A 16,411-nucleotide genomic window follows, 5' to 3' on the forward strand; every position below is an offset into this window, starting at 1 on the left:
CGGTTCCCGGCGTGCCTTGCGCCGGGCAAGATGGCGGCGAGGACGCTGCGGCAGATGGTGCGGCGGGCCCAGGAAGCCCTGGAGCGGCCCGTCCGCCCGCCGCGCCGCACGCCCTGGACGGTGCGCGGGCCGCCGCCGGGGGAGCCGCCGTCGCGGCGCTGGCAGCAGCCGGTGTCCGTGCGCGAACAGGTGCCCGAGCTCGACCTGGTCACGTACGCGGAGCGGCAGTACTACGTGCCGGGCCTGGCGAAGCCGCCGCCCTTCCCACCCTGGGAGCGCGGCTGGCACGACCCGCACCACCTGCCCCACCGCGCCCCGCTGCACCAGCCGCTGCGCAAGGACCGCGTCTGCTACATCTGTCACCAGCTCATCAAGATGACGGAAGGTGCAGCGGGGGGAGGGGGGGCCATGGCCTGATGCAGTCCGGGGCGGGCGGTTGGGCGCGCGGTGAAACCCAGCATCTGGTTGCGGTGCCGCGACACCCGTCGGTAGCGTGTCTCTCGCTGCCGCACGACCAGCATCAAAACGTCCCGGGAACCAAGGTCTCTGAGCGTCTCGTTTGCTTTTAGCCTGCGCTCGATGCTAACGAGGCGCGTCTCCGTTCGTTTTTTAAGCGTAAAACAACGCGTAAACGAAGGTAGTCAAAGTTGTGCGTAAAATTAACGTTCCCGCCCGCTTGGCCGTGTTGAGGGGTCAGGTGGAAATGGAAAGCTAGGACGGTGACGCGCTGGGATGCCGTAGGTAAAGACCGTTGTGATATTAACTGGTTTATGGCGCAGTTAATGCGACGTAACTTGTTTTGATTTGTCTCCAAGGAGTGAAACAAGCGCTGTGGCTGACGAAGACCAAGTTAATAGAAGGCTTACCGCCAAAAGTGCTCGGCATTATGGACGACCCGGCCAACCAGCTAGAGAGCCAGGACGAGAGGGTACGAAACGCCATCTTTCACGCGTGTTTCTGGGCTACCACAGAAGCTGTTCCTCGGAGAGAAACCTATTGGTAAGTAATCAGAGTGAAAGAGAGCTTTAGTTGCGCTGTCGCTTTGTGGTTTTGCCTTTAGGAGCCTGTTAAAATAGATGCCTGGTAAATAAGATTTTTTTTTTTTTAATGTTACCAACAAAACTGTAAATTAGTTTACTGATTTAACTATAACGGTGTATAATATATTGTACTGTATGTAATATTTATATAATATATTTAACTGTAAATTAACTAATTTACAGTTGGGGGTCAGACTCGATGATCTATTGAGGTCCCTTCCGACCCTAACATCTATGAATCTATGAACTTAACTGTAAATTAGTTTACTAGACAACCGTGACTAGTTAACTAACTTAACTAGTAAATTAGTTTACTAGACCCTAATCCAAGTTAGGGTTTGGATGTACAAACAATTTATCTGGGGGTAAACGGGGGGGATGAGACTTCTCTACATATCAGCTGTTCCATGATGACCCATTCCCACCTAATACAGAATACCGTTTGGTGTAACAATTGATAGTAAGCGTTATTACTGGCAACTAGGGACTGCAGCTGGTTTGTCAGAAGGATTTAAGTATTTAATCTGCATTAATCATTTGGAGATACTATATATTATACAGATGGGTGTTTCATAGCCTAGTTGTGTTCGTGTACTGGAAACATCTATACACTTAAGACTTTCACATCTGATTTTATACAACTAATCCTTTTTCTCATGCTGAAGCCCCGTACTCGTGGAAGACTTGTTGCATTTATGTAGGACAATGACTAGCAAGTTTCCATCGCTGTCTAAAAGGATGCTGGGTAGAAATTATAGACTGGCAGCTACGTGGGAGAGAGGTTAGTAACTTTTTTTTGTGTAAAGAACTTGTTTTTCTTTTTCTTCTGGTTACCGCTATTGAGTAACATATAAAACACTAGCTTTTAGGCCAAAGAATGGGAAGTAAATTTAATTTTAATTCCATTTTATTTTTTTTCCACTATGCCGTAGGGCAGACGAAGTTGAGGATGACTAGTCCCTGTCACCCTTTTCTTGGTCATCATTTACTCTTTATGTGCAGGAAACCTACACACCCTTATATTTTAATCTCCATTTCCTGCAGTTCAGCTGTTACTTAACATTTATTTATTTAACATTTATGAGGAACTATGCCTTGCCAAATGGGCATTCTTGCAGGAATGCTCTTGTCCCTCATGGATCTCTATGGAAAAATCAAGCCCTTGGCTGACCACTGGATAGTGTTTGAAACCTTTCAGAACTGAAGCTTTAGGAACTTTTTGCTTTGGATGTCTCTTTGTGGTAAAATCACTAAAGTAGTAAAGAATAAAAACTAATGTTTTATTGTGGAGTTCGTGTGCATTAATGACCTAAATAAAACCGGAAGTTTCTTTAGCTCAGGTTTGGCAGCGTTTTTGGGCAGAGCCAAAAACACCCTCAACGTTGACTTAAAGTGTTGGTGTGTCAGGGACGGATGGCGATCTTTGTGGCAGCACAGCCCTGGCCCCTTCCCCACCGTGCTCCCCGAGGTACACATACCAAGCAAAATGCCTTTCCATGCTACATTCTGGTAGCCGTCCCAGGGGTTGCCTTCCCCTGTTTTAGCTAGTTTTATGTATAATTTAATGACTTGTACTATATATGGCTACTGTTCTGAGTGCTGTTCTTTCTTTACAGAATCTGTTCTTCTTCAGGTTCGCGGCTTGAATGGAGTGCTTTTGAATGCCATGAATCCAATACAGCCAGTAGCGTCCAAAGATGAAATATTAGCCACTGAAAACTACACTCTTGAGACCTTCTATCCCATCTTGCCTACAGTTGATCTGCAGGATGTTAATGTATATGAAGAAAAAAATGATACAGGTACAATTTGCTTATCAGTTATGTAACGGTTTTACATCAGCTTAACTGGCAGCACTCTGCTTTCTGTTAGTATATGGTGTAAGGAAATGGGGAAGATGGTTGTAGGATGCACAAATATAACCATAAGTCTTTCATGGGTAGTCAGGTTCTTAGTTAGACTTTTCATGCTGTAGGGGAAAGCTTTAATTCCTCCAAGTTACACTAGCAGTTTCTGAAGACTGAAAGTTAACATGGGCTAAGATTATACCTAACACTATCTGTATCTCATGTGGTTGTCTACAATTTAGGTTTTAGGAAGGATTATCCTTATCCTCATCCTCACACTTTGTACTTTATGGAATCAAACAACCTTCGTTCTCTTCGCTTTAGACCAGAACCGCTCCGGGCTAAAATGCTGATGTTTGCTTTTGGCAACGCATTAGCAAAGGCCAGGCTTCTGTATGGGGTACGTATTTTAAGTGGCTGCTGTTAACAAGTCAGGTTTCACTACTTTTCACAGAGGTCACTGTGCTGAGTTGTCAGTCAATGGTTGAAGTCAGTCATCTTGCACACCAACAGCAATGAGTTTGCTTTCAATAATAACTGTTCCCCATCTCTTCCAAAATTGAGAAGTGGTGTAATGGTCTCATAATTGGACCAGGAAATGGAATTATTGAATCCCGTGCAGTTTTACTCTGTATGAAGACAGAAGATATTAGAGGCTGGTCTTCAGTAAAGATGGTGACGGGACCTTCCCCCAATAAGTCTTGCTCTTACCCAAGAATTATCAGTGCTGGTAGGAGTGGGGTATTGTTACTTTTTGTCCTCCTACCTGAAATCTTTAAGAATCTATCTGCAGGTAGCCTGGACCTGCTCTTGGGGCAGCTCTACACTTGAGATTTCTGGCTCACTCCGTAGGTTCCACTAGATGGTAATAATTTTCAGTCACAGTTGACCTAGGTTGAATTTGAACCGGTGACCTAATAAGCGAGAGACTTGCAATGCTATTAATGGTTCCTTGTCACCATATCTTAAACTCTGCCCTGATGTCACCTATTCAAGCACTTCAGAGTTTTATAGGTAATCTTTAAAGATGTGTTTAGCTATCAAAGCAGTTCACCAAATCAGAAAGCCACCTCGTTATGCCAATAGCAATTATTTTAATGCGTTCATGAAGATGATTAAAATTGGACTAGCAGTAGGTAGAAATCAGTTGAAGCAACTTGCAGGCATGAATAAGAAACCAGAATGCTGAGATGTGTTGTTTACATCTATATTCTAATGCCATTTGAAGGAGACATTATTTTAATTAAAATACAAAATCTACATTCAAAACTTGTTTGACTAGGGTAGCTTTCTGGGCAAGGTAATACCTTTATTAAATGCCTGGCTTAAACCCAAATGGTAACTGCTGATTCTGTATCTTCTCATGGAATTTGTTGTAACTGGCTTTTTTTTTCCCCCCCTGCTTCTCTTAGGATGAGCCCAGGGTTTTAGAACAACCAATAGTAGTGCAAAGTATTGGCACAGATGGTCGCGTTTTCCAGTTCTTGGTATTCCAGTTAAATACAACAGAGTTCGCCTCTAACGATGGTGTTAAAAACCTAGTCTGGATTGACTCTGATCAGTTGATGTATACATATGCCCAGCGTATTCCTACTATCAAGAAGAAAGTTGTTACGGTGAGTTGACAGGACCGAGAGCTAGTTTCACAGAATCGGAGTTCACAGAAATTCTACCCCTCTACGTATATTTGAGATTTGGGAGCTGGCACAGATAACAACTATCAGAGTCACTTGTTTGAGACAGGCCAACAACTTCCCTCTATTTATGGAGAATTCATATAGAATACTAAGTCTCTTGTCTTCTGGTGGATGGCTATCAGTACTGTTTGTGCATTGTATGATTTATTAAACTATTTAACAAGCATATGATAAGCTATATCATGTAAACATCTTACACAGATGCAGAGTTTTATGATGTGCTTATTGAAGATCAAGTTGCTTGCACACAGTTATTTCACTGAAGTTACAACTGTCAGCATTAATATAAAGTAAATAAAAAGTATAGTTCTGTTGAGTCCACTTTGACTAAAACACTCTGATGGATGGGGACTTCATACCACTTGAGATGAATGCCAGTGAAATTATACCCACAAACCATCTCAGCATGTTTCCCATGCTACCAGATTTAAAGTGGTATTCACGCATATTTAAATTTATGTTATTTTTCTACTCTGTTTACTGCAAACTCAGTAACCAAGTCTTTTCTCTGCAGGTGCCTGCTGGAATACGTGGCTATGAACCAGACACATTCAAGAAGTTTCTGGCACTCTATTTACATGGAGCAGTATAAAATCCTAGTCGAGCAAAAATCCTTCAAGTTTACCTGCCATTTACTCTTTCATCAGAAGATCACGTAGTGAAGCAAGTGACATAATATGCCTTGAATAATTTGAGGACTTAAACAATGTTTGTTTGTTTGTTTATAAATAAAGATTTTGTAGCAAGTGGTGCAGACAGAGAAACGCCCCCTTTTCAGTTACTTACCTGTAACTTCACACCATTCCGTACATGTGCAGTAAGTTAGTGAAGCCAGCTGCCAAAATGCTTCCTCTCCACTTTCCCCCGGCCACCTAGAGGGAATGCGAAAGACAGTGAATAATTTCTTGGTTATTGTTGCAGTAGCAGAGACCCATGTAGGCCAGCACCTGTACACAGAATTTGTTTTGAAAGAGATGCTGGACTTGCAAGCATGGCTCAGCAACCTTGTAGGAGCAGTCGGCCAAATAAGAGATGGCCTGAAGCTGGGCCTCTGTCAATTCCCCTGCCACCAAATCTCTGCTTTGCAGGCCAGATGAAATTGACTGGCAGGCTGGATCTGGCGCTCGGCCCTCAGGTTGTTGACTCCTTCTGCAAAGGTAGAAAATAGCTTCTAATTACATAATGTACAGGTACTCCTCACTTAACATCATCCCAGTTAACGTCGTTTCATTATTACGCCGCTGCTGTATTAGAGAACACTTGTTTAAAGTCACGCAATGTTCAGTTGTAACATTTGGCCACCACCTGCTAGTTAGGTAACTACTGTGTTGTAGTTGGATTCGCTTAACATTGTTTTGCTTAGTCGCATTTTTCAAGAACGTAACTATGACATTAAGCAAGGAGTAGCTGTATTATGTACAAAACCCAGTCTATAATGTTTGCAGTCTCATAGGATAAGGGCCCTTCGTAATCCTGCGTTGATTTTATTTATTTATTTGGATAGTTGAGTGCCTGGCTCCTTTTTAGCCATAGTTAGAATATTACCTGCAACCTTGGAGTTTCTTCAGAGCCAAAGCACTGCATTTGTTCAGGACTCAAGTTACTAGTAAGAGACCTGTAAGCCTTTGCAAAGCAGTGCAGAAGTTTGGTGCCAAAAGAGTTTCAGCAGAGGAACAGAAAAACTTTCTCAGTCTACCCTTGCTTCAATGACAGGTTCTTTGCTTTGAAGACAGAACCCTAGATCAGCTAAAATGAGTAGAGATGAGAGAGGTGTTCTTACATAAAAAGCAGACCAGGTTATTAGTGCTCAGTTGGTATTTGCATGGTCTCCCTAATTTTACAAAATATGAATCAGTAGACTGGTCTTAGCTAAACAGTGTAAACGCATCACTATCAAATCTGGGCAGCAGGGGGATGAGTGGCAGCCATATTTCAATGCAAGGTAGTGGTGGAAGACTTAAAGCGGTTGGGTTGGTCAGTGAAATAAAAATGGCAGAATATGGAGCTGGTTAAGTGGCACCTCCAGTGCAGCAGAACTGAGCAAGGAGAAAGGCTCAGACTTTCACCTGATGAGTATGGCTTCATGTGGCAAATTAATCCACCCTACAGTGGGGACGAGAGTAGGGGAAAGACTGATGTAGCAACTGATGGATTTTTCAAGAATCAGGTCTCCCTCATCTGAGGGGTAGGTGCTTTTTGCTTTTTTAATTTCTGCAGTTCTGAATTTAAATTACTCATTACATTTGGTAAATGGAGCACAGGTAGTATGCTAAGGATTTCTGTATATTTCTGCATACTTCAGTGCTCTGCCCAAAGCTGCATTAACACTTCATTTGTAATTATTTCAGGCTTTGCAACTCTTCTGGGATAAATTAGCATGTAAATGGACAATGAAATTAAACTGATCCAGCACTTACTGTACAGGTGGATAAGAATCCCATATCCTTCTAGCTGTGGGCTGGTGGTAACCTTGTCTGTGTAGGCTAGGACAGTGGGGGCCAGCCTTTTTTGGGAGGTATGCTACGAACTAGCCCTGCACCCTCCAAATGCCCCAGCTGCTGCTTTGCTTTAACCTTGACCCTGCCACTGTGCTGTGCGTCTGGCACAGGCTACCCATAGAGGCTGCCTGTGCCACTCGTGGCATTTTTGCCTCAGGTTGGCAATGCCTGGTTTAAATTATAAGAATGAGGCAGAGTCTATATCCACCAGAGCAGGTTGCCAGGGGGCAGCTTCAGCTCCCCTATTCTCTGCCTCAGTTCTCTACAGAATGAACATAATATGCCCTCCCATCTGTATTGATTGCCTCTAAGTTACAAGTTTTGGGACGGGTGGTGCTGGGCATAATGAAGTGCCTACCCTGGTTGATGCTGCTGCCATAATTGGCCTCTGAGCCATGCTTTCTTACCCGATTTTGCCAGTTGCTTAGGCATTCTGCCTTTGATGCAGCTGCCTGGACCCAGATGCAAAGAGGTGAATAGTTTCTAGCCCAAAGTTACACATTTTACTAACTCCCTGGGTCAGTCCCCAAATTTAGCAGGGGATGGAGTGTTTTCAAGGTTCAGAATCAAGGGAATTTCTGTGCACAGCAGGGTATGACTTCTGAAAGCAGTCTGTACTTTGTTATCTCATATGTCCACCTAGATAAAAACCTGCAGTGGTGAGCTGAAAACCACATCCATTGGGCTCATAACCACTTCCTTCCAATAGCTAGGTGCATAGCCTTGGCACCTAGATATGGTGACTCTGCGTGGAAATAGTCACCCCACAGAGCCCAGCATGGGGACACTTATGGAGGCAGGCTTTAGAACGGCGATCCTCTAAGCTTCCTCCTGTCTGATAAGTGGTGGATCTAGCATAGCCACTCTGAAGCACTGCCATCGCCTTCACTTAGACATGCTGTAACCTGCTGTGAAATGTTGCTTCTTCAAACCCCGTTCAAGCAGGGCCTGGATTTCCAAATGCTGGGGCACGGCAGCCTGTGAATGGGAAATGGGCAAGAAAGCATTGAGTCACAGCACAGGGCAGAGACTGGGTTACTGGCAAAGGCAGCAAGGATTTTAACTGGTAGGACTAGGCTGGAGGTACGTGCAGCTGGCAATCTCACACGCATTTCAGGAGTATATTTGCTCACTAACAGCAATGTTGGCACTACTTGGCATAGCCAGGATCTCAGTGCCAGCAGTATTTGCTCAGAAATCTGATCATCTTACCACTGAGAGTCCATCCCATCCAAGCTAAGGTGCTTCACTTGCTTCTGGTCCTCTGAGGGATGGGGTGGCAATGACTCTGTGCATTTAAACCATCATCTCTCTACATAGATACAGTGTTCCTTCCCAACCATTCTGTCTGCAGGCCAAAAAACCTTTATATGCGCTTAGGATAGAAATGGTGCCCATCTTCCAGGATTACTGCCTCCGAGGTCCTCTCTACATGTTACGTGTATCATGCAGTTACTTGGTTAATTCCACAATCATTTGGACTGGCTACACCTGCAAAGTATCTATTATACCATAAAAAGGCCCATCCAGCTATAGTTAGAGCTGGAAAATGCATAATAACTTTATAGCTGGTTCCTATCCAGTTTCAATTTGCACATGTTGCCTGTGCCCCCGTGGCTGAGAGCCCTGTCATCCATGGGGGGTGTGCCAAGTGCTGCTGTGGCTCTGAGTCCCACAGGTGCTAGGATATGGGGTGCTGCCATGGCCAAGTGTCCTGTCAGCTGTGGGACTTGCAGCTGTGGGAGTTTGCTACTTGCCAGTGCAGGGGGAGCCTGGGATGGGGAGCCCCAGGTCTCCCCCTGTACCAGCACTAAGGTATGATTGGATCTGATGCTGCATCCCACAGTCGAGCCTCCTGCCATGTACGTGTGACATGGCAGGAGGCACAATTGTGTGATTTGCACATCAGATCCTATCACACCGTTACCTGAACATCTAGAGGGGCCCTGAGAGTTACCCAAGTAAGGGAAGGGGCTCTGGATACCACATTTGAGAGAAGCTGAGTGAAGCTGAAGCAGTGCCTTCTCCTTTAGGAAGACAGGACCAGAGAACAAGCCAGAATTTGGAGGTCCCTGGGTCAGAATAGTGAGCAGAAAGAACATAACCCGCCAGCGTTTCAAAGGGGGGGAGATGGTCTGGTTATTAAGCACCAGATGAAGGTTGCAGGAAGACTCACAGGAGCTATTTGACAGAGTGCGCTCCAGGCTGGAACAGGCCGTCAGGCTGGTCTGGAAAAAAAAGTTTGGAGCATAGCTCGCTCTTCTTTGTCTACCCAGACAGGACAGGAGAGCTAGTGTGAGCACAAACTCTGGGTTGGCCAACCTTCTCCAAAGTGTAGTGCAGAGCCATCCTAAGCCACGCATGGTCCATCTCCGGCGCTGTCAAGCAGCCTAATATAGGCAGGGGCTGGGTACCTGGAACGGCAGTGAGTCATCTTAAACGTTTCATAGAGAAACAACCTGTCACATGTATGACATCTGTATAAACTAGACAGACAGGTGTAGAGCAAACCTGCTGCTGTAACCAGAGTTGCAGTTAAGGCCTGAAGAATGACTGCAGCACTTCCATGAAAGGCTTTTGTGTCTAAGCTTACCCACTTGTTTTTGAATGGTGGTCCTCTGGAACTGAAGTGGTTAATTTATTCTCTGGGTGCACGTCTGGGTTGGAAGAGAGTGTTAACAGTGATTACATGGTTCACTAAACCCAGGCATACATGAATACGGACTAAACTATGAACTTTACTGTGGAGCAGTAGGCAACCTCTGCAGACCACTGGTCTTGCCCCGCCCCCAACTGGCTGGTTAGCTGCTCCCCAACTGAAGGACCACCTCCCACTGAAAACTCCCTCGGTGTCTTGTTAAGGAGCATCTCTACATTGTAACTCCTGTTACTACTGAAAGAACACGCTAGCAGCCCACGAATAGGGTTACGTCCGTGCAGACGTGGCAGACCCGCGCGTGGAGGGCAGCTTGTAACAACCAACAGCAGGGGGGAAACAGCACGTGCAGAGCTTGCGATGAAGTAGTGAGGTGTCCGGACTGGGATACGAACCCGGCTGTGAGTGCAGGGAGAGAGATGAGGTCCGGGATATTTTGGCCAAGGAGGAAAGCAACGGTGGCAGCAGGGAATGCGAAGCCTTGCATTTCCACGTTAAGCAAAGGCGTTCAAAAGACGGTACTCCGCTTGACTGGGAAGAACTAGTTTTCAGAGCGCTGTGACGTGTCACTGCAAACACCTGGGTCTGGCACAGACATTGCATAACCCGGTTTGAGCCAAATCAGTGAAGTCCGATATACTACATTCAACCAGGTTCATCTCAAGCTGGTTTCAGCTATTTTCAAACTGGTTTAGGTGCAGGGAACATCTGTTCTGTTACAGGTTTAACCCAGTTTCTGATCACTTCAACCGGTTTGAGTGCAATGTCTGTCCCTAGCCCTGCTGGACACAGACACCCCGGTTTAGGAGTTCAAGCTCTTGTGGACACGCTAGAAGAGGGGTGCCGAGCCAGCCCGTCGCCAGGCTGTGTTAGCGAGGCTGCTGGACTCCCGTCTGCAAAGAGCAGCACAGCTGCAGACGGCCGCACTGAAAGGACCCGGTGCCTTGAGACCCGTGGCAGACATCGCCTCTGGCTGCATGCCACGCAAGGAAAGACTAAGCAGGAATAATCAGTATTCGCCTTGTGTCTCTGCTCCCCCCCACCTTGTTTCCCTCTGTTATGAGCGGAGACAAATACCTCCTCCCACGATCTCCACACTGCGGTGACAGCTCTGTGCCTGTCCCCCAGGGACCATCCCGAGCGCTTGTGACAGGCTTTTCAAGCTGCTCCCACTCACTGATCTCCTATCAGAGCTGCTTCAACAGGTACGCGGGGCTCAGATAAAACACGGCTCGCGAGGAATCCCTCGCGCTGTTCAAGGGGAGAATTGTTTCTTAAACAGTATGTTCCCTTGAAGTGCACCCAGTGTGAAATCCAACTCGGCAGGCTGTGCTAATCGTGCTAGCGAGTACACGCAGTCCTCAACTGGAACCCCTGCTTGTACATCTCCTCCTCCTGCATTTGCAGTAATGAAAACTAACGTGGGAGACAATTATCCCTAGGTTGGGCTCCAGAGACCTTTTAGAGGAGGAACTTGGTGGTTTTTATTTCTGTATTTTAACATCAATGCTCAAGCCAACCAGAACCAAGAGGGAGGATGCCTCAGGACCTTGCCGTAGAAATGCAGTGGAGCCAGGGAGCGTTGGCTGTCCTCTCCGCCTTGATTAGGTAAAGCTAAGCAAGGTCACCACTGCTAGTCCGCACGTGGAAGAGAGACCTACTGCTCTGAACAGAGCCGGCTGGCTAATGCACAGTTAATAAGGATGTTACTTTTTCCTAGCAGGCAGGAGATGTATGGGCTGCTTGTGGCAGTGAAAGCTAGGCCCTCTGCAGACCTCTGACTTACGTTTTCTGGGTTAGCCAGCCCACCCGAACCAAAGCTTATAGATCAGCCTGATCTCAAGAGCCTAACTGTTTCGCCCCCGACCCCTCCAGCTCCGCAGGACTCGGAGGCTGAAATCTGTAGGCAGCACCAAGCCTATAATTAAAGCTTATGAGCAGAACGTAACAAGTTTGGTGCTGATCCGAGACCGAAACCAGCCCTTCTGCTAGGCTCGCGTGGCTCTCACATAGCTAAGAGGAACAAAAAAGCAGTCGCTTAAATCTGGCTGCGAGCAGACAGGACGGAATAATATACACAGCGCCGGGGTATCAGGAGCCCCAACCCTGACTAGCGCCCGTCGTGGTCGACGCTCAGAGGTGCTGCCCCGTCACCGTGTCCGTGCCATTAACAGGACTACAATTATATTGCAACAGGAGACCGCAGGGCTGAAAGATGCACTTGCCCAGTACACAGAAAATGTTACAATGGAAGCAACACGCAACACGCAGGGATGGGCAGCATTGTACCATTAAATGAATTATGCATTTGTCTTGCACGGGTACAGGTGGGGCTCCCTCTACATGTGTATAAGCTGCAGCCCCAGTGTTGTTGTCACAGTTGAACATGCTTATCACAGGAGGTTTGGGAGCAGGGAGGTGCCGGGAGCTTGCAGTGTGAAGGTCACCTTAAGGGATGCTGAAGAACAGCGCAGGGAAGTTATTCTGAGCTCCGCTCCGCAGAGAGCTGCCTTAGCGAGCGCTGGCGGCTCTTGGGAGAATACTTGGCGCTCCCTGTGCACCTGATCTGGATTTACAGCCTCAGACGGAAAGAGAGGAATGAGACTGCCTGGCTCCAGCAGAAAGGAAAGGCCCTGCGGGAGTGCAAATAAGGAACAGGCTCAGCCACCCCCTTCTTCAGGCTCTGCCCTCCTGGCCCCGCGCAGGACCAGTGGGAAGACCCTAGCCCCTCAGCCCCAGGGAGCAAGGTGCAGAAAGCAGTGGCACCACCTGGAAAAGCTGGATGGCAAGCCCAGAGCCAGCCAGAGCGATGGACAGGAGCTGGCTGGCAATCCCAGCAGCTGCCATGGCTGGTAGGGGGTGGGCAGGGGAAGAAACTGTCCTCCAGAGGCCACTAAATTAGTGTATCGGGATTAAAGGATGACGGGAGAGCCCTTCCTTCGGGGCTCACAGAGCACCTGCGACTTCAGCTGGTACCGAATGAGGCCCTCCCACAGACCGAAGGACGCCAGAGTTTAAGAGCAGCATTTACCTCCAAAGAGGAGCCCAGCTTAAGGCCCCGGTGCTGCTGCTTCTACCCTTGGTAGCTTCCCAGATCTCCATCAAGCCAGTCCTGAAAGGAGGGTTGAATAGTAAGGAGATGGCACCCGAAAGCATTTGGGTTCCTCTCCTTATTGTAAGGCCCGCAGGGCGTCACAAACTCTTCTGTGCGAGGTCCGAGCTACCCGAGAAAGATGTGGGTGAAGGCTCAGCCGTGGGAGGATAAACATGAAGACTAGCGCATGACTCCGTAAAACCGGTTTCTCCTGGGTGAGAAATTCACTTACAAATCTCCACGCCCAAGCTCTGGCAGCCTCGTTCAGGAGAAACACGGACATCGGAGCGATTGCAGCACAAGTCGCGGAGAAACAGTGCTCCATGCTCTCTTTCCGAACCCAGTTACCGGACCTTTTGCAGGGCAGGATGGCCTTGCAGAAAAGGGCAGCCCCGTCCGTTCACACCCCTGATGAAGTCGACTGCTGCCTATGGAAGCTGGTGCATTTCTGATTTAGTCTCCAAGGTCCCACCCAGCCCTGCCTTCTGCCCAACAGCAGACGAACACAGCTAATGACCTCTTTTTGGTCACCACCCAGCATGGAAAGACCACGGCGAGGGCTCGGGGGTCTGGGGAAAGGTATCCTTCAACAAACAGCCTAAGCGACCCGAGGAGCAGTGCTTTCCAAAGGGAACAGCTCGTTCCTCGTGCCAGGTGGAACGGCAACCGGAAAACCAGAAATCTCTTCCTACTGCAAACGTGTCCTTGCCCGGCTCTGAGACAGCTCCTGGGGTCAAGCATTCAGGCTAGCTTGGGAGCCTCCCCACCTCCTCCTGCTATGCACTGTCCCCTGCTCAGGGCACTCAGTCCCACATCACGAGCCGTGATGGGCTTTCCCGCTTGAGCTGCCCTCTCAAGACAGTGAACGGGTAGAAACAGGAAGGGTGGACGCTAATGGGTAGAAACAAGGCCATACAAGATGGGCCAGCCGGGCTCATCTGAGCAGGACAGCCCTAAAATGAAAAGTGACTTACTGTGGTTCTTCAAGGCGAGTGCCCGCACAGATCCCACACCTGGGATAGGTCAATACGGTACAAGCCGTGGCCGAGCAGAGATGCCACCCCATGCCCACTTGCTCCCAAACCGGTGGCCGCATAGCTGCAGTAGAGCAGGGCTGTCTGCACACCAGCACCTAAGTCCTGACACATTAAGAAAGCAGGTTAGAGCCGATGGGATGGTAGGGGTTGTCCCTTTGCCCGTCCACCAAATACCTTCAACAAGTTGAAGGGTCTACCTAATCCTGGGCAGTAGCAACACTGATGTGGGTGAGGCCAGGGTAGGACTCTTCTTGTGAAAAATCTACATATGGAGGGTTGGCCCCAAAAGCTGGGATTGCTCCTATACTTCTAGCTGACAAGGTGGCTGCTCAACAGCCCTCTTCTTTGACCGGTTGTTAAGGGAAGGTCAAAGGGAGACTTATCAAGGGAGGGGGGGTCACAGACCTGTAGGAAAACAGGTGAGAGCTGGTGGAGGAATCCTGCTGCTGTCAGGTACGGAGGACAACACACATGCTGAGCATGCAAGAGGGCTTGCACTGAGCTCCAGGCCTGGGAATTTCTCCAAAATAAGCAGTCCAGTCCAGTCCAGTCCAGTCCAGCTGGAAGCGTATGGCTGCACCGTCCAGGCAGGACTGCTCTTCCTTTTGGCTTTGTCTGTCAGTCTGGTCAAGAGTCTCTTGCTCTGGTCCCTCGAGTCCTCAAAGTCTTGACCATATAGCGACTGTGCATCTAGGAACACCGACTTATCCCTACCTGGATGATCAATGGGCTCAGGAAAGATGTGCACAGTAGGTAACAGGCTCATTTCAGGTGACTTTTCATGATTTCATGGCTCCAACTTACCCAAAACAACAAATCCAAGCCTTTCCACCCTGGTGCACAGCATAGAGGCATCTGAGTACTGTCAGTTTACAGACTGGCGAGAGCTCACCTGACTCAGCAGCGATTCCAGTTGATAGTAGATCTCGTCCAAAACCCCAGCAAGGGCATACCTCAAATGCATGCAGCACGGAGCGGCAAGTACCTGCATCGTACAGCAGGCCAGATTTCACCTATAGCTGCCTGCAGCCGGCTGAGATCAGTGCATACATATGCACCCTGCAGACATAGCAGATAGGTCACAGGCCTATCAAGAGTCTTACCTTCCTTAAATCGAGCAAAGCCATTTCAGACCATGCAGTTCTTCTCTACGCCTTTTCCTACCCCCACCCTAGGAGCGGTGGCCTTTGCTCAAGGGTTCATTTCCCAGAACTCATGGGATACGGTCCTCCTGGCAGGGCACATGGCTAAGAAATGCCCTAAAACTTGGAGCTACGTGCTTGGCTTGTCCCTTTTGGAAGGCTGCACCACCCAAGTACCAGACACCACCACAGCGACGGACCACTTGGATAGACAAGATGAGAACGGGGCTGAGATTTCGCCCCACTTTTGAAGCAACATCTTGGAGATTGATGCATAACTTATGTGCCATCAGTTATTCTCTGCCTGGCCCACAGAGCGCCCTCATGAATCGTCTCAGCAAGTCTTCAGATATGCAGAAATGGTCCCTCGACAACTCCATCCCCCTGGCCATGACATCCTCTCGAGATGGGGTTTCCGCAGCAGTGGGTTATGGCTGTGTCCTCTCTCTGAGCTTGGAGGATGGAGGGTACTACTCAAGGCACTGGTGCGGCCGCCGTTATTCGAATGAATCTTATCTTGCACGCGCACACTCGTGTGTGGACCGACTGAACTCTGCTTTTTCCTTTCAACAGCTGCTTGGGGCAAGACGTCCTCAGGTACTGGGGCCAGTAGAGAACCAGTCTCCTGCTTTGCTAATAATCATGGGGAATATGCCCTCCTTTCTTGCACAGAAGACTGGGGCTGAGCTCCATAGTACAGAGGCTTTTAAACTTCAGCAAAAAGCTTCCTGACTGTAAGAGCCGGAGAACAAGGGAACCAGCTGCCTAAGGAACTGGCTGAATCTCCTGCCCTGGAAGTTTTCTAGAAGACCTCAGCTGGCCCGACTCCCAGTCCGCCTGTCTTGGGATTGGTATGGATGGCACCTTCCTTCTCAACGTCTCATGAAATGAGCCTTTGCTTACAAAACTGAATGCATCCTTCATTTAGTTTCTAAAGCCACCTGCCTTCTTTCAGGAAGGAGCCTGGGCAGGCATCTGTCCAAGATGGTTTCAGAACGAGAAAACCTGCTTTGGGGCAGGGGCTTGGACCAGGTGACCCTTTGCATCCCTCCCACCCCCGTCATTCCAGGAGAATAGGAGCATGCCAGTTAACGAATATAAGACAACCCTGATTACAAGATGGCCACCCACTAATTAGCTTCTATATGGAAAATGTATACATTTGTTACAATGTTCCAGGTATAGAACCTAATTATTGGAGGTTTGGCTTGCATTTATCCCCCTCCCACTGCTACAGCAGGGACAATAAATCTGGGGCGTCAGTTAGACCCTCTGCCCCCCAGCTTTTTCCCCTTGCAGCCCCTTCCACCCTCATGACTGTCAAACCCTGCTCTCCCTGAGCACGTGGAAGGGAGGAGCAAATTTGGAAAACCTGACCTGGAAATAAATATAGCTGTAGT

The 16,411-nt window shown here is 48.3% G+C and overlaps 1 protein-coding gene and 1 long non-coding RNA gene across 2 annotated transcripts; one reads left to right on the plus strand and one right to left on the minus strand.

Annotated features, from left to right (window-relative positions):
• The first annotated feature begins 15 nt into the window (after window positions 1-15).
• MRPL37 (mitochondrial ribosomal protein L37) lies at window positions 16-5,348 on the plus strand. The gene is made up of 7 exons (XM_019479191.2): window positions 16-385; window positions 816-999; window positions 1,706-1,821; window positions 2,657-2,842; window positions 3,130-3,287; window positions 4,300-4,503; window positions 5,099-5,348. The coding sequence occupies exons 1-7, from the start codon at window positions 31-33 to the stop codon at window positions 5,174-5,176; spliced, it is 1,281 nt and encodes a 426-aa protein (XP_019334736.2). The 5' UTR covers window positions 16-30; the 3' UTR covers window positions 5,177-5,348.
• LOC132250734 (uncharacterized) lies at window positions 5,122-10,272 on the minus strand. The gene is made up of 2 exons (XR_009462321.1): window positions 9,259-10,272; window positions 5,122-5,456 (listed from the first exon to the last, which is right to left on the minus strand). It is a non-coding gene; the product is annotated as an uncharacterized LOC132250734 (long non-coding RNA).
• Window positions 10,273-16,411: the final 6,139 nt, after the last annotated feature.

The sequence above is a fragment of the Alligator mississippiensis genome, chromosome 5 (genome assembly GCF_030867095.1).
Source record: "Alligator mississippiensis isolate rAllMis1 chromosome 5, rAllMis1, whole genome shotgun sequence".
NCBI classification, from domain to species: Eukaryota; Metazoa; Chordata; order Crocodylia; family Alligatoridae; genus Alligator; species Alligator mississippiensis.